This window comes from Dermacentor silvarum, chromosome 3 (genome assembly GCF_013339745.2).
Source record: "Dermacentor silvarum isolate Dsil-2018 chromosome 3, BIME_Dsil_1.4, whole genome shotgun sequence".
NCBI classification, from domain to species: domain Eukaryota; kingdom Metazoa; phylum Arthropoda; class Arachnida; order Ixodida; family Ixodidae; genus Dermacentor; species Dermacentor silvarum.
Window position 1 is genome coordinate 131,628,596 of NC_051156.1, and position 18,970 is coordinate 131,647,565.

At 44.6% G+C, this 18,970-nt stretch overlaps 1 protein-coding gene across 1 annotated transcript in view; it reads right to left on the bottom strand.

Moving 5' to 3' along the window:
• Positions 1-16,857: 16,857 nt before the first annotated feature.
• The window catches only part of LOC119444795 (neprilysin-3), a 59,859-nt gene continuing 57,746 nt past the window's right edge, over positions 16,858-18,970 (bottom strand). Inside the window, exon 6 of the mRNA XM_049664742.1 lies at positions 16,858-17,199. Within this exon, the coding sequence (XP_049520699.1) occupies positions 16,858-17,199 (342 nt within the window). The remainder of the gene's footprint in view (positions 17,200-18,970) is intronic.

An 18,970-nucleotide genomic window follows, 5' to 3' on the forward strand; every position in this document is an offset into this window, starting at 1 on the left:
GGTAGACCTTGGAGGTCGAATGAGCCTATTTCATATCAACCTCCTAAACAAATACGAGGAAAGGGAGTCCACGACTGACGTCCTGCAACACGCCGCAGTTGCTGTTCAAACGGACACCGCACAACAGAAAGAAATACATTTTGTTGGTCTACACAAACGGAAAACAACCAAGAAGCGAGGTCACAACAGGGTCACGTGGGAAGAATGTCAGCAAAAAGATTTTGAAACGTCGCGACGCCTGCTATCGTCTAGTCCTGTTTCACGATCACCGGACTTACAAGAGGCCTTCATATTACGCACGGACGCATCTTCGTCCAGTATTGGTGCCGTCTTACTGCAGCGTCACGACGAGGTGCTACATCCAGTAGCCGATGCCAGCCGCAAACTCCTCGCACGGGAAACGCGCTACTCAACTATCGAGAGAGAAGCCCTGGCACTTGTGTTGGCTATTCAAAAGTTTTATGTGAACCTCTTCGTCAAACGTTTCGTGCTGCAAACGGACCACCAAACTCTCGCTTACATAAACTCAGACAAACATACGAATAGCCGAGTCCTCCGCTGGAGTCTCTTGCTAACCGAATACGACTTCGTGGTTGAATACATTAAGGGCGCCGAAAACATAGGTGCCGACTACCTCAGCCGCGTTTGACTTCTGGACTTCTCAACCTTTTCGTTTCATCGTTTACAAATGAACTCATGTGTGTATTTTTTTCTAAAAGTTGTTTTTTTAACAACTTTCTTGAGCGGGGGGATATTATTGTGGGGAAAGGACACAATATTCCTTTTTTATAATTTTGTTTACGTGTACGCCGCGACTTGTGGACTCAATAGAAGTGCATACTGAAGAAATCACATGCCGAAGCGAAGAAGGCGAGCTGAGGGCAGGTGGCACGGGAGCTGGAAGGAAAAAGGAACACAACGAAAAAAAAAGAAGTGCTACGTGGAGAACGTGCGGACGAGCTCGAGCCATAGAGAAAGAAAAAAAAGTTTTTTTCTTTCTCTATGCTCGAGCGGCGAAGCCACGGTGGCAGCAGATCGGGTGCGACGCTCGAGAACAAGAGCTCGGACCGTTGTTCCTGCTGCGGCCGAGTGACCAAGGCGTGCCTACCCGGGCCAGATACGGAGGCCTGTTCCGGGACCAAGGACGAGGCCTGCTGAGCGGCTCCTGCCAGGGCGCAGTTGCTGAGGGCCCTTCTTGGTCGAGGCCTACGGAGGTGCTGTCCGCGTGGGTCGACCCTGGGTCGCGGTCCTCGTGAGTTGTGGCTGAACATCGCAGTGGTGTCCTCAACATAGCCAGGCGCCGCACACGGTAGCGCAGCCGTGTGCCGGCGATGGTTCCAGCAGCAGCAACCGTGCCACCTCTACCTCGGCTCGCCTCGGCGACCGTACCGCGACAACGACAAGCGGGTCGTCATGACCCAAACCGTGATATGGTTATTTGGAACTCTTGATGCGCCGAACTGTGGTGTAGGACTGAGCGTCGCGTACATCAGAGTGCGTGTGAAACTTCTCTGTGACAGTGTTTTGTTTTCTTTTCATTTCATTTGCTTCCCATCGTGTGTTTGAAAGAAATTTTTTTTGCCTACTAGCGTTTCTGCGCATCTTTTCTCGTCTTAAGACACACAAACAAGTGACGAACGTCCATAACCATCACAGTGATCTATTCATGTTTGCTTGTGCGCGCTGACACCACGCTTGTTATTCAGTTAATAAGCGAATGTGCCCAAGCCTATGCAGGCCGATAAAACTATACTATCCCTACTCCGATTAGCTCTCTACTAATTTGCTATCGCAATTGATGCTTCGCCTTTCGGGCGAAACTGCGACATTTTTTTTTATTTCCAGCGCGCTCCGACCGCCATTCTCGGGCCTGTGCGACGAGAGTGCTGTACGCACAAGCAATTCAAACGTGTTAGCGACAAGAACGTTGTGATGGCATGCTGCGGCGCCTTCAGTTGCAGCAACCGACAAGGCGAGGGCACAAGTGCTTTCTTTTGTTTACCATCCGGCGAGCGCAAACGCTTGCTGCACATTGGTATTTGCGCCGTCTCGCATCGTCGCGTTGCTAGTTCCAAAACGGAATTATTAAGGCCAGTTACTGACTGACGAAGCAAAATCGCGGCTCAAAAACTTCTCCGCAGGTCGAGATCGAAGTTTTCCCCGGATTTTCTCTGGTAGCGCGTAAGCTGTCATCTGCCACGGCAGGCCCGGCGTAGGCGGCGCCACTGTCGAGATCGCGCCTCGATTGCGCTGGCCACGCCGAGCGCAACAGTGGAACGGAGGAGGTGGGAAGTGGTTGGCGCTACTTTTTATATATAGGGGTTTTATCAACGGCCGGAGCGGTGGCCGCGCGGCGACCGCGACGAGCCGAGATGCTGGAGAATCGAGGGCCGTGGTGCAACGTCACAGTGCGGTGACGGTGAAGAGGAGAAAACCTAGCGTAATGTAGCTATCGCTACAATATTTTTATACGAAGACACCTGAAGACCTCGATGGCATACCTGTCTCTGGCTGACACGAGCCACGGCCTACTCGCGTTGACACTTGCTTACATTTATTATTTCTGAAGTTTAAAATTGAAACCTCCAGCAGTTTAATCTACGTAGCCATGTGTGTATGATCTATGGCGTGTTATACAATTCCAGAGTCAAGAACAATCATTAACATTCCACTTCGGTGTCGGGAATATTCGGTGTTAGTTTGCTACTTTGAACGCTATCAAACAAACCATCTCAAAACATGCATAACATCACCATGGTTTGGCTGAATGGCCCACAGAGAGCCCTGGAAGGCAGGAGACGATCGTGTGAGGCAGTCAGTGGTGGTCTATTGGTCCAGAGTGACGTGGCGCAGCCAAATGCGGATGATGATGATCATGACGATTCCTTGTAAAATGGCTCAAGCCCATTGTGAGGGATAGCCAACGAACCGGGTGGAAATATAATAATATCAATAATAGAATACACAACGCAGGTACATAAAAGAAACCAAATTTTGAAATTAAATCCTGTGTATTAAGGTGGTCAACGTTGTATAAACAGGTAGATTAAAATGAGCTTAATAGTATTATTGCCTAAATTTGTGTAAATGATCTTATTATGAGATCATTTACACAAAGATCTTATTATGAGATACACGGTAATGGGAAACTGCAGAATAATTTTCAGCAGCTCGGGTTCTTTAACGTGCCCGGAATTCACTGTACACGAGCGGTTTTGCATTCTGCCCCATTGGAATGCGGCCGCCGCGGTTGTAATTGTACCCGTGACCTCGAGTTCAGCAGCAGAATGCCACAGCCACTGGGCTGCCGCGGTTTGTTGCGTTCCGCGACCAGAAAGAAACATCAGCGTAGACAACACTGCTTTTGAGTTCCATAAATTGCAGTAAACATTCGCTTACTAATTACGTTAGCAAGCATGGGGTCACGCGCGCACGTGCCAACATGAACAGACCTGACTCAATGACCGGGAACTGCTGCTATCGCTGCGCTGGCGTTTTGAAGAGCGCAAACAGAGGGGACTAAACGCTTCTGCTGCTTCTTTCCTTCAACGCGTCTCCGAAATTTGTAATTACGCTACCTTCGCTCACCCCGCCTTTGGACCCATCGGAGATTACCTCTAACAGGGCGAGTGTGGCGCAATACCGGTTTAGAGCAACGGCAAGAGGAGGCGCATACTAAACCATCGCCTCCTTTTCCCCGGCTTTCGCGCGTGTTATCACCTTTCCTCCTGTATATACATTGCGCGCTCATCAAGCCACTATCCATCTCGGCTCAGCCTGAAACACTTGTTCTTACGCGCGCAGTCAACGACGCGGGATAGCATCTTATCGCAATTAGACTTCATACGTAAGCTCACGGCACCGCCAACAGATAAATTTCACCGGTTGTGTCCGTATAATCGCTATCACAAATAAACGTGAATACTTCTACCTTGTTTAAATTCATTGATTATTATTTACGTGAAGCAAAATTATCAGTGAGCAAAACAATTTTTTTAACGCCAGGAAAGAAAGCCGAAACTAGTGCATGTGTTGTGCGGCCCTAAAGTGATCCAAAGCCAAAGCCATCAAAAGCCTGGCGCCATTTTGTAGTGGTGTTGCATCAACGCTTTGGTTGCATTATGTGCGAGCACGCTGCCGTTGTTGAATGGCTCTGGCAGTTACAGACATGCGCGCGGAAGCCTGCGCGCGCAGATGCATGCGAAATTACTAGTGGCAGACGGAGGCTTCAGGAGAGAATCTGATATTAAAACAAAGCTGTACTGCTAACAGAAACACCCTCTTACCAATCCTAGTGACGAGCAGCCTGTCGCATTGAAAAATCCGCAGTATAACAAACACTGCATAGCTTGAAGCGTAGAAAAAAATCACAGCATATCCACGGGGTGAATGATGATGAGTGGGCGAAGCTCCGGAGGGAATCATCGGATCTCCCGCTTAAGGGGACGCTAGCACAAACGCGTTAGAAACGTGCAGTACTCTCTAGTAAGGGGGAGCGGCCACAGCGTCTTACGCAGCCATTTACACATGCCGGAACGTGCACCGCGTTCGCCGACGCCATCACATGACTGCTGAGAGAGTATACCCCCGTATTCATAAACGCTCCTCGACTTGAACTTGACTTGCCACCGCCTTGGGCAGCGCGTTCGAAACGCGTTCAAGGTAAGGCGGAGAGGCCACAGCGTCTTACACCAGCTTCTTACACGGGCCGTAACGCGCTAGCACAAACGCGTTAGAAACGCGCTAGAAACGCGGCCTTTCGTTAATGTTGGGTATTTATTGCCATCGTGGTGCGTGTGTCTATGTGCGCTTCGTGGCGTAGTGGGTAGCCAGGGCCAAAATGTACTAAAAAGGGTAAAGCGTATGCAAATTCCACCAGGGGTAAAAACCTTTTTTTTTTCAAGGTTCATACAGGAACGCTTTCAGTAAAGACAGTTTTGAAAGAAAAGGGTTTTTTTGTACCGTGGGGAACACATTGCTTAATCTGTAATCAACCCGAGACAATTGACCATGTTTTTCTACATTGTTGGGAGGGAGTGTTCTTGTGGGATGTTTTACAAAGGACAGTCAAAAAAGAATTCCCTCTAGATCCCTACGGTATCAGATATCTAGCGATTGAAAACGACGATGGGCTTCCTTTTGATCTGGTAATGCTCGTTGGCCTTCACAGTATCTGGCGCGCTAGAATGGCGGGCTATTACTGTGACCCAGACGCACGACCTGCGCGAATGTACTTCCGAGAGAGTATAAATGCCTTTCTGGAGGTGCAGAAAGCACATGAATGCGCCCCGGAGTGGTTGTCAAGGTTGGAACCTTTAGCAACATTAAGAGAATTTTGATGTGATCGCAATAATGCTGGTTGGTAAATGTTACATATGATTTTCACGTGCTACTCGTTGAACTGGGCTGGTGATAAATGAGTGAATTTTGCACATGAGACAATAACGAAAAAAAAAAAAAAGCTTCGTGGCGTAGTGGTTAGCGTCGCGCGTTCGGAAGCGAGGGGTCCCTGGTTCGATTCCGCGCTACGGACACAACTTTCGGAATTTTCTTTTTCATAAAACGCCGGAAGCGTTCTCCGGAAGCCGGAAGCTAGCTTCCGGAAGCGGAACCGGAAGTGGAAACGGAAGCGGAACCGGAAGTGGAAACGGAAGCAGAAGTCGGCTTCCGGTTATACTATATGTATACATATATATGTATATATGGGTATACATACATATACGGACACACAACGCCATCTATTGAGCAATTCATAAAACTAGACGTGGCTCCCTACTACGACTGGGACGAACGGGTGCCGCTATAAGGAGCTTCGCCCCTAAAAATAGTAGCACCAGTGTGACATTCGCTGCCGAAGACAAGTCGTCGAAAACGTTCAAGACAGCTTGTATATCTTGAAGATTCGCTAGCGCTTCAGGTACATTACCGATAATAATAAAATCACTACAATGCTGTATAAGCATTAAAACAAAATTAATTTAATGTCTTTTTGGCTGTAGGTCTGAAACACATTAGCTAACAATCTAAACCGATATATAATATATTATTTCTCAAGTAATCTTTATTTTCACTGTTACCATTTAAAAGCATGAATTTGCTGCAACCTTTATATAGTAAAACCTACTAGTCTTTCAAAAACGAGGTGTGTTCTGTGGTGAACTTGTAATATTATTACTGGATTTTCTATTTGGTGTCTTGTGTTTTATGTAAAAAAAGGTGCTTTCATTTGTATTTTTATGTTATTATATTTGTATTTGTATATTTGGCAAGCAGAAATGAGTTCATTGCAAAGTTGTACCTCTGATTGAGCTGCATACGAACCCACCCAAGTTAAGCCTGTCTTGGCTATTGTAATGTGAGTGTAAAAATTTCAAGTAAATACAGGTGTAGTTGGCTTAATTTCTGCAGGATATTTTGTTGTAAAAGTAGAATTCTTGGTACTGTTTTACTGATTCCATGCAGAAATACATTTTTTTGTGTACGAAGAAACTCTGACAGCGTAATGAAATAAATGAGGTGTATTATTACACTAATTAATTTTTTTAATTTCCTCTGTAATGTATCAGAGATTAGTTTACCTTCTTGGAGAAACAATGTTGCGTTACATCCTACTCTACTACTCTTTTCCTGCATATTTTTGTACTTTAGAAATGTATTTTATTTTAGGTATGGAACAAGCGGCAACAGCCACAGGAACTAGCCATCTTGTCCAGCATGTTATGGGTGAGAAATTGCAGCAGGCACTTTGGCATTTCTCCTTAGCAGTATGATGCTATTTGTTGTAATTTTTTGTCCTCATTCCTGCCTTATTCATTTTACTATTATTGTGCAAATGTTAATATATTTACATAGAGACAGAGTAATCGCTCAAGGACGAGACATGGCTGGACGAGACAAGGCACACAATCCTCCTTTGTCTGTGTCTCAATGTTGCGCAGTTACTGTGTCGTTATCTACCAACAAGCCCAAATTTCTCGTCAGGTACGTTTACTAATTCTCTGTTATTACAATTTCATCAACACAGCATTGAAAGCAACACAGCTTATTAAGTTGGCAGCCAAACAATAGACTGGCCTCGTTGAGTGTTGCCACAACAATCTATGGCCGCTAAGTGAGGATAATGCCTGCAACCTCGTGCAGAGGAGCAGGATCATTTTGTTCCATTCTATTCCTTTTTAACATCCATTGTTTAAGACAGACTGGTCTCGGCGTGTACATAGGCAGATCACTGCTTAGGTCACTATAGATATCGCGAACACTACATTATCGCGAACCTGACAGCATAATTGTACAAGCACTCTTCCACCATGGCAGTCAGTAGACGTAGCTTCTGTAAAGAGAACCAAGCTGGTTCCTCGTGTAGAGAAATACAAATCTCGCATTTATGTTGGTAATTTGCCTTGGCTGCACACTGACAAAGCATAGTTAGGGCGTATAAAGCTTTCCTACATGCAAGTAGCAATGCGGTTAGAATACATACAAAGTCACGACAGGCGTTTGAAGGTAGAAGGGCGAAGTTTAGGCAAATCCCTATACTTTCAATAATTCTGCGTGTCTCGGCCATTCTCCAGTTGACATTAGATAAAGCTTGTTCTTTGCTGTCACTCATCTGAAATGCGAAGAATCCTCTTTAACTTCTGGTATTACTTGTCAGCTGCCTGAGAGAGACGGAAAATGGTTTAATGACAGGCAGGGAGGTTAACCAGGACTGAGCCCGGTTGGCTACGCTACACTGGGGCACTGGGGGAAGAAAAGAGGGGAGAGAGAGATTAAGAGAAGAATAGAAAGTCCACTGTGGATATTGCCGACGTAGCAACAGATCTCTGCTCTATCACTGACGATCAATCAGTCCGGATCATAGACGGTAACTCAGTCCTGTAGTTCTCAAAAATCGCAGCAGGGCTTTTGTGGCCCTTTGCAGCTGTGATATTCCAGGCCATGGTCCCAAGATCTTGCTCAAGGTGAACGGTCTTCTATCCAGCCTATTGAGAACTTTGCAGAGGTCATTTTTTTCGTTTTGAAAAGATGGGTAGTAGCACAGTAGGTGCCTAATACAGAAGCTTCCGGTGACATGGTAACAGTGCTAACTACTGCCCAGAACTTACGCGTGCGTATGTGGTTTGTGGTACCCCACGCTCGCCACGTCAGATTTACTGAGATGACACAAGGAATTGCTTCATTCTCAAGCTGCCTTACACTTGGTGCAAATATTGAAATAGTCACTTTTTATTATAGTGTAATATTTGTTGTACTTTCAGCGAATTGAGGTTTCATACTGTGAATATTGCGCTCCAAAGGGTGTAGAAAATGTTTTCTGCCACCTAAAGGCATGGTTTAGACAGAAAGTGCTTGAAGTAGTACTTTTCATAAAAACTGTTCTCACACTGTTGTATCACAGTGTGCTATGTCTTAAAATCTATATATAGTGAAATTCCTGCATTTCATGCCCTTGCTTTTTCAACTCGATTGAGTGCCGCAACTTCTTGCTTTTTCAGCACTACGTCCTGTGGTGACAGACTTCTGGTTGGTCAAAGTGAGTGTTACGGTCTCTATTACGATGTCTCGTTAATTCGACTACATTATTGCTTGTCACTGCAATTGTGGCAGCTTCAAGACCAACTGGATGACCCAGACGCAGCTGGAGGCATGGAGACAGTGGGCCTTTTTTGATGAAGGTTGTATGTGCAACTTGCCAATTTTGATTTCAACCGGTGGTGGTTTTGACTGTTCTTAGTGACACATGAAATGAGAGGAATTAGAGAGAAATGAGACCTCATGCCATGTTCTGCACTACACAATTCGATCCATTGCAACAGTCGTTACTAAGAACATCATTGCAATTGCTGTTCTTAACGAATAATGATTATGCCTATTAATGCGTATTAATTATTGGCCAGCATAACCGGGTCAACATGTGTACCTTAAAAGAAGGCATGTTCCACTTGTTTTAATGGGCTGTTGTTTTTCTTTTGCGGAATCGGCAAGGATGATCAAAAGAGTCTAGCTGGTGCCGGTCCAGAGCCTGTCGCAGTTCTATCAGTACCAAAAGTAAGGAGCTAATGTGATTTCTCTTGAAAAACTTATTGTGGGGGAACTTGACGTGTGATGTAGTAAAAGTTAAAAGGGCAATTCAAAAACTTTTTCTTTCTTAGTCAGGCACAACACGGTATTCAACTGTCTGCTGTCTTCTATCGTTTTGTCTTATTTGATTTTTTGTGGTATAAGATTTTGCTCAAACCTTGTTTTTCATTTATAAGCAGAAGCCTTCTGCATGAAGCAGCTACTGAATTTTAATTTTAGCTTTTGCCAAAGCTTTGACTGCCGTAATTTAGTGAATTCATGCGTCCTTGGGTTATAAACAGTATATATACGATTTGTACTATTTGATGAAGAAGAAAATTGTGTGTAGCACTCGCCAGGGGTCCAGGTCTTTCCATATCAGCATGGGAAACAGTGAATGTTGGGACAAATAGTGATCACGTTCCAATTAAGTTTGAAGTCATAGGTTCGCAGTCCGCCGTGGAGGCTCGAATCCACTCATTTGTGGATTACAATAGATTTAAAAAATGTTTGCAAACCACTTTCAAATCAACAATTGAAAATCATGCATTGAACGCTGAGGATATTTGCTCAATCTTAGAGACTTCGCGCAAAAGATCAGAATTCCAGTTAAAAGTTAGCAAGAACAGTACTTCTACGCGTTGGTGGAATGACGACTGCTCGCGGGCTTACAAGCGACGGAAAGCTGCGTGGAAACAACTCATGCAGAACCAGTCTCCGAGAAACTGGAATAACTATAAATTTATGGCTGAAACGTTTAAAAGAACGGTATCTCAGGCAAAAGATGATTACAATGTTCGTCATTTTGAATTTCTTTCAAAGTCAAATAATAAGCGTGCACTGTTTCGGTTTTTAAGATCACAAAAATTTATTCCGCGTCCCTTGAACTTGGAGTCAATAGTTTTAACCACGAGTGATAAAGTCGAATCTCTAGAGGTAATTGCGAGAGGTTTGGAGGTCTGATTCTCGACCTGTTTTCCCTCCTCTCCTCAAAGACTGGGCACATTTGAAGATTTCGAAGAGATTTCTTTGTCGGAATTGTCGGAGGCTGTTTCATGTTTACCAGCTGCAGCCCCAGGTCCTGATGTACTCACTACTAAGATGCTTAAACTTCTATTTTACATCGCTCCTAACGTTCTGTTAGATACTGTAAATCACTCAATACAATATGCTTGGATCCCTCCTGTGTGGAGAATCGCGAAGGTGATTCCACTGCTCAAAGACCAAAACAAAGGGTATGTACTAGACAATATTCGGCCGATCTCTCTAACATCAAATTTTGTAAAATTAATAGAAAGGTTATTATACACCCGCATGATTGAATTTGTGACAACAAGAGAATTATTGAGCCCCTGTCAAATTGGATTTAGGCCAGGGATGTCAATCTGGTGCGCACACGTCGACCTAGAAAGCAGAATTCAATTGGCTCGCTACCACAACCAATGTGCAGCTCTAGTTACATTAGACATTTCAAAAGCATACGATAGTGTGGAATACCCTATTTTAACAGAAAGGATGCAGGAAATTAGATTACCTGATTACTTCATAACGTGGACTGCTGAGTTCTTGCAGGGCAGGGAGTTTTACTGTGCGCAAAGTGGAATTGCATCAGGAAAATTCAGACAAACACGCGGGGTTCCACAAGGCTCAGTGTTATCTCCGCTTTTGTTTAATATATTGCTAAGCTCCATTCCTTGTCATCAGAATATATGCACGTACGTTTACGCTGATGATATAGCGTTTTTTGCTTCGGCAAATGATATTCAGGCACTGTACGAGTACTTACAGGAATACTTATGCGAGTTGGAAGCTTGGCTGGATAGTATTCACTTGTCTCTTAATGTAAATAAGAGCGCTGTTCTTGTCTTTCCGGTACAAGACCCATTTACGATATCCCTTTCGTACCGCCATTCCACTATTCCACAAGTGGAAAAAGTCAGATACCTAGGAATTGTTTATGATGGAAACCTTAACTGGCGTCTACATATTGAAAATATAACCTCAAAAGCTTCCCGTGCAATGGGGATATTGAAAAGGATTAGCAATAATCGATGGGGCATGCGCAGGGACACACTTTTAATGATTTACCGCATGTATATCCGGCCAATTCTAGAGTTCGGCTGTGTGTTATTCTCTGGCTCCCCTGCTTACAAACTACGTCCACTACTTTTGCTGGAAAGGGAAGCACTTCGTTTATGTCTGGGGCTGCCAAAGTTTGTAGCAAACGCCGTGCTCTACAAGGAATCACGACTTCCTTCCCTAGAAATGAGATTTAAAATACTCACTGTTCAAACATTCATAAGGCTCTATGAATCACCAATAAGAAGATCCCAGTCGATATTTATTGGTCAACCCGCTTTATTTTTTGGAGTCCCATGGCCTCGGTTTCACACGCCACAGGTGAATAAAACAGAATCGTTATTAAGTCCGTTAAATGTACGATTAAATGATATAATCACGGTAAGCAGCATCCAAAATTCATTGGTTATTACTTATGATAACATATACCCCAACCATGCGAAGCAACTTCCCTGGCATATTCTTAACGGCTTACTCCAAGATCACTTGGACAAGCTCCAAACAAACGTAATTATAGCCACAGATGCTTCGCAGAGTGAGGAAAAAGCCGGGGTTGGAATTTTTTCATCTGCATTAGACTGGTCTTTTTCTGTTCGACTCCCCGACTATACTCCAATATTCCTAGCGGAATTCCTAGCTGTTGTCTTAGCTTTGCGTAAGCTACAGCCTCCCACAACAACCGCGGTAGTATTAACAGACTCTCTATCCTTGTGCACCTCACTTACTGCTCCTGGCGAGTCGCATATAGTAAAAAATTTGCACTCATTGGTTCCAAGTCATTTGCAGAATTTGCGATTAGTATGGGTACCTGGTCACAAAGGCATATTTATGAATGAAGCGGCAGATAGCCTGGCAAAGGCTTCTATTACAGGCCCTGTGTGTTCCCTTCTTCCAACGACAGGTTTCATAACGTCTGCCAGGTTTAGAAGATACACCCTTATGGCATCAAAATCAGAACTAACATCATCCTCCGAACTGCACCACTTACAATTCCCTTGGAGCAGGAACTTTTGCAAATCCAGACAAACAGAGGTGACATTAACAAGACTGCGATGTCGAGTCCCCCGCCTAAATTTCTACATGCACCGATCTGGTCTGGCGATCTCCCCTTTGTGCCATTTCTGTAACGAATTCGAAACGATCGACCATTACTTACTGGACTGCCGGCGTTTCTCCTCCCTAAGAAAAAGAACATTGCAAATTGCAATGCGACAGCTCGGCCTGCCATTGTACTCTCCGGAACTGCTGTCTTTCGGAGCTTCTGTGCTTGGACACTCACACAGGAATGTATGCATCGCCATAGAGAAATTCATTGTTGAATCAAACCGGTTCCATTGTTAATCATATTAATCCATTTATCATTACCTTATTCCCTCTTGTACTAGTATGCCTACTTTTTTATATATTTATTGTCCACTGAATTGTATTAGAATTTATTCGCTTTCTTATATTTACCAAAATTAAACATTTGCTAAATTTATTCACTTAGCACGTATATAAAATCTGCCCGACTCTTGGCCGATCCCCGTGAGTGGGTATGCGCCAAAGAAAAGGTCATCATCATCATCATCGAGCGCAGCTTTTGTATAGAGGCAAAATGAAGAGAGAGAGAGAAAAAACGAAGAGGGAAAGGTAGGGAGGTTAACCAAGGACGTGCCCGGTTGGCTACCCTACACATGGGGAGGGGGAAAGGGGAAGAATAGATAAAGAGAGAAAATAAAAAAAAATTGGAGTCAGTCATTCGCAGAGACAGTCAGAGACTCTCGAGCACCTTCTGTGTCACTGTCCATCTTTTGACACTCAACGACGTATTCTCCAAGCCCTTCTGCAGTTCGTGAGGCAAAATGAAAAAACGCCTGTGTTCATACATCGTAGTGTGCATTAAAGAGTTCCAGGTGATTAAAATTAATCAGGAGCCTCCACTACGACATGCCTGATAGCTGTTTTGAGATGATTAACACCATTAGTTCACACGAGTCCTGTCTTTGAAGAGTTGACGTCTTTTCCTTCAAGCCACGTATTTTTCAGCTGCCTGTCTGCCATGGTTCAAGCTAGCTGAGCAAAATACCAAAACACATGGGCATTTTACTTTTGAGTGTAGGGCAAGTAATTGCGGAACGTTCCTTTCGAAGTATGTACATATAGATATATTTTGTGGTACCTTATGTGCATTTAGTTTCTTCAGTGTACAAGCCAGAAGATCGATATCGAATGTGACAATTACTGTTTTTGAACTTTCTCCATAACTCTATTCCATGTGGAGCATTTCTTCGAAAAACTTGTTCGGAAGTAATCTATGAACTATAACGCTGAATACTCTTTGTGAAACACTGTTAATTTGGATATCCTATGCTGAGCACCCCAGGCTGGTCAGTACTGGTCAATTTACTGTTGTTAAATACAAGAAAATTTCAATACCAATGACTGTTTGAAGGACCTCTGAAGTTTGTTAGTAAAGTTGTATACTGCTTAAGTGATGTCATCTGGCTCAAGGCATATCTAGCTGAAGCCTTTCTAAAAACTCCGAATATCCTTACTGCAACTTATTTTTGGTTACTTCAAGCAAGTGTATGATACCTACATATAACATGTGCGTATTCTGTGCAGCAGTACCGGTTCAGCAACGCTTCAGTCACTTTTTGGGTGCCGTTCGAATACCCACAGGGATATCGCCAAAAGAGGCTTTAGACCCCAGAGGTGTGAACGCCATTTTAAGTATGTGCGGCAAGGTAGTCAGTTGAAATCTTGGGTTTAAATATTTGCCATTGCAAGTCAAATTCTTGTGGATGACTGCTACATGCTGTTACGTCTGCATACACAATTTATAAGACTGTTCTAAACATTTTTACATTTTTTTCCTCCCTTAGCCTTGCAGCAAGGTATCTTGCTGGGGATATCACAGGGGATATCAAGAACACATATTCATCGCTGCTTGCTTGTGGCGTCTGAGGACATGCATAAAAGGGTTGGAAAATAAATATCAGTGTTCGAAAAGATTTGTGTGTTTAGCTAACAGGCACATACATTTATATGTCACTCATGTTCACGGTCACATCAGAACAGTACCGTAAAATTTTTGATAATGGTAAAGAAAGTGGGTAAATGTTGCCAGGATGTTTGTAAAACGTGTAATAAAGTTACAAGGCTGTTTCTAGATCGAACAACAGAAAATTGGAAACAGTTACAAGAATGTTTCTAGGGCGAGTAAGAGAAAGTTCGAAACACGTTACTACGATGTTTCTAGGTGGAGGAATAAAAAGTTGCGCTCTTTCAGGAATACTATTCCCTGAAGACATGATGCCAGGAACAGTTCTGCAGTCATCATGTCCCTCAAGTCCTCAAATGTGTTCCCTATGTTAGCCATCTCCAACCAACGATCAAAATAGTCGGAGATTCGAGAAGCAAACTCCTGGCCCGTCTCGCTTTCTTGTGGCCTGTAGCTTTGGAATTTCGCCCTGAAACCTTCGGCAGTTAGCATGAAGCGTTGTGTAGGAGAGCCTTCTTAACGTTGTCGTAATCTAGCGCGTCTGTCGCTGCCATTTGGCTGCAAACGGCCAACGCTTCCCCCGCAAGACCCAGTCGCCCAGTCACTCTTGTGCCAGCCTTGTCCAGTTACGATTCGCAGAAAACGCTGTATGTACGCATCGAGGTCATCTAGCCTTTTGTCAAAAGGGGCGATCACCTTCTGGGGACACACTCTCGCTATACTCCGAGATACAACATCTGAGCTCCTACCTCCTGCCTCTTCTCTACTGGTACTCGCGCGCAACAGCAATTAATTTTCCATCAACTCTTTTTCTATGATTAAGTTTTCTATGACTGTCCAGCCTATTTGCCTATCCCGATTGTGAATATCGTTAAAAGCTATATTCTGCCTGTGGCGGAGCTTTGTTTGAAAAATCCTGATCAAGGAATATTTTCCGTCCCAGCAAAAAGGAACAAAACAGTTTATGTGATGGACACATATTCGAGTATTCGAGATCACGGTAGTCTTTACTTCATAGGATGTCCAGCTCACCCAGTACAATAGGCTCTCGAAACCACATCCAATCTCCCTAGTGTCCTACGTATAGGAGCTGCTGTTTCAAGGGTAGTAAGTGATCAAGATTTAAATAAAAAGCATGGATATTCTGTCGGATATTTCTTTTGTCCCTTATGAAAAAGTAATCACATTCTCGACAAGTATGAAATAATATTGAATCAATTTTGTTAACTTTATCTCCCATGAGTTGGGGCCCTTTTTTGAAGTAACAAAGTCTGCAATGTTGTAGCTGTTGTTACGCAGAACCGCCTGCATACAATCGTACCAAAGCTTGCACTAATAAAATTATGACGCTATGAATGCAATCTGCAAAATGCAAGCTTTTATAAGAAGTGTGAGGAGTTGCTGCGAAGAAAATAGGTGTACTACATGTAGGGCACTAGACATATCTGCGTAAAGTGCCCCACTGCCCCCCCCCCTCCTCCCCCAAGTATTCAACTTGTTACAGGTTGGCGCACTTGTAGTTGGATGCAGTTGTGCAAATTCACAACTATGTCGATGATCTCCTTGACTTGGTTTTTGCTATAGGTGACATGCCAATATAACTGCGAGAATATAAACGTACCTTTTTTTATTGAGTCATTGTTGTGCGCGAGCTGTATGGGTTCTGGCTCTCAACTTCGGCTGGGATTGCATACTTTATTCTCACAACCATATACTGAAGCAGCCTCCTTTGTTTGTACTATGGTAGTATACCGCTAGAAGTTATGACGGGTGAAGACTACTAAAGAATATAAGTGTTGTATTACATGCATAATTTCTGCTTATTTGCATTCACCTTCCCTTTGTTTATTATTACTTGCACACTAGGTAAACAGTCAGTGAAGAACCTGCGCTAGCAGATCACGCAGCTGCACTGAGGGAACTGCAGATGCTGTGGCGGCGGTTATGATTCCGAGGAATCACCTGGACAGATGACGAAATCGGGAGTCGAGGGGTCCAGATTATTCCTTTAATTGCAGCGTGAGAGATGAGGAAGAAGGAATGCTCCAGGAGGATACTTGCTTAGGCTAATGAGGCTTGCTTAGGCTAAGTTTGCTTAGACTAATGAGCCTCAGTGACATGGTTTTGATTATTTAGCTTAGGTCTGATACCAAGTGCGCGTGCTGCAATACATCTTGCCTTTTACGTTACATAACGTTTCGTCTATATGAATACAAAATAAACGCGGCGAGCCTTTTCCATAGCTAGCAAATACTATTGTTTCCGAAATTCGCGCACGTTCTTTGCACCGTTGCTATGCATGAGACGACCGTCCTGAGCAGGCGAGTTCATATTATAGTGCACTACCACAAGTGCTGACATCAAATGCACTGCAGTTCTTACAATAAAGCTTAATATGTATAAAAGCAGACACAATATTGTCTGAACAAAAATAAAATGACTGCAGTAGATATCACATATAAATTTATTAGCCATCTAGCATTCAGAGACCAGTTATTGGGCGCATGGTGCTCCTTCGACGGTTTGGTAAGAACCTATTCAGAAAATCTCATTATCAAAGACCCTTCCGTCAAAAACCCCGTCACTTGAAATAAATAATCCAACGCCGACTTCCGAATTTGCTTTATTCTAGCTTTCCTCGAGCTATTTGCATGATTTACTCTGCATGGAAATATAAAGGAGCAAACTCTAATGCAAAAGTGCTGAAAGCAGGAGGAGCAGCTGCAAACTGGTCAATGCCAAAAGGTGCATTTATTTCGTGGATTCATGGGTTCACCGGGGGCGCAGCCAAAGGTACGCGAGAACTCGGGCATGTTCATAAGGGGCACTATACAGCGGGACCGGTATGGTGCATAGTTGCCCGTTAACGTGCTGTACTGATGGCACCATGTCACACAGTGATTGACGTAGAACAAGCGCTCCGCCGACATGTCGAGCCCCGCTAGTGTGACGTTGCTCTCCGACGAGGACAACGCAGCGAAGGCAGCGTACGCAGTGATGGTGCCGACCCAGTCCGCCAGGTTCTCGGAGTCCATCTTTGCATTCAACACGTCCTTGCGGGCGCTGTATGGTAGCTGCGAATAGCGGTCACGCTTGAGATTACATTTCTGAGGCAAATGTTAATGAGAATGAATTCACTACGCGGGTTACAAAAGGCCGCTTGAGTTTGTTTAGATAAGTAAAGTGGCCGATATTCCGTCATTCGTTCTTTAGCCTTGCATTTCCTTGTGGGTGTTGTCGGATAACATAAAGAAAATATGTCTCGTATTGATGTACTTTATGCGAGCCATAATCTCTATCATCAGGCCTACAAGCTAGCGTTAACGACGTCACTGCGTAGCGCTGTCGTGATCATTTCTTGTAATCAAACTTTCACGCACCGTGAGATCTGCACAATACTAATTACAGCTTCGAGAGCAAAGACAGCTGCAAATGATCCAGAACTCTGTACTTCTGACTCTACTCTCAACATGTACACGCTGCATACGAGCAACGATAAAGCGTCTGTGACACCGCAGAAGGTTTTGCCTACCGTTTTTATCCTCCCTTAAAGACAAAAAAGAAGTGTTAGGGCGCAACCCCGCTGCGTAGGCGTAACATTGCAGGGAAGTCGGCAGTACGAATGTAGTCGTTGCCACGTCACTTCCAAGGTTATTGTTGTGGCGTGACCCCTCATGTTCCTATGAACTATGCACTTCAACTACTTAAGGAGGCCCCACTTGGTGATGGTTCTACATGTGGATATGTTGTCGTCGGGCAGTGGTACTTGTAGGCATAGCCTAAGCTATTGAAACCGCGACAGGCGTAGACAAACACTAGTATGGGACAATAGGGACAACTGCGGCGCGTATATATGTTATCACGACACGACAGACATCAAATAAGAAAAAGTGCGGGCGGCGGTGCGGTGCGGACTTTGATTCGGTCAGAAGAGATTCGACGACGGCTGCCACGGGAAACGACGCAGCAGCTAGGTCGCGTGGGCTATCGCCGGCGGCTACCGGTCCGCTCGGCCACCTACTGTGTGTGCAGCCACCACCGAGTCCCGCGGCCGAGCGGCGGCAGTTACTTTGTCCGTCCAGCCGCCTGTTTCTGGAGCGCACGTGAGACCTATCGAAGAGCTCGTGCGACTCCGTTGTCCCTTCACCCGTCGGGCCAAACCCTCACCGTGACTCGGCTGACAAGAGCGGGTGGTTCCGCGGCATGCCCGCCCGTCGAATTACTAGCGGGCAGTCGCGGTGACGGTGTTACAGTGCCGCCTTTCTGTTGCGGCGTCAAGGTATGTCGATACAATGACGCCGTACCGTGAGTGATCAACTCGACAACCGCCGAAATACTTCGCATAGGGCTATAGAGTGCAGAGACGCTCATGATAGCGACTGGACTGCGTAGCTTCGGGTGGTATAACTATAATTTCCTGCTAGCCGTAAACTGGGGCGGAATTCACTAAGCGAACTTACGAAGAAATTTGGCGTAAGAACAAACTTACGAAAAAAGCATATTCACAAAGCTAAACAGTTCGTAAGATCAGCAAGCTTGCGGTGCCCGTCGCTGCAAAGACGAGCGCTGTAGTCGAAAAAATGCATCTATGTAAGGGTAGCACAAGTGCGAACTTCAGCACTTTCGCCAATAGTAAGCGTAAGTCGATTCACAAAACCTAAACAGCCGTCACTGATGACGACTTAAGAAGAAACTTCTACGAACATCATTATGTCTATCTGCGCTGCTCGAGCTGACGCAGGTAAGCGTTGGAACGCGCTGTAGCGGCTGAATGGCCAGAGGCCACAACTGATAGCCGAGCATGGCTCATGCTTATATCTTTGTGGCGCACTCTGGTTTGTCATC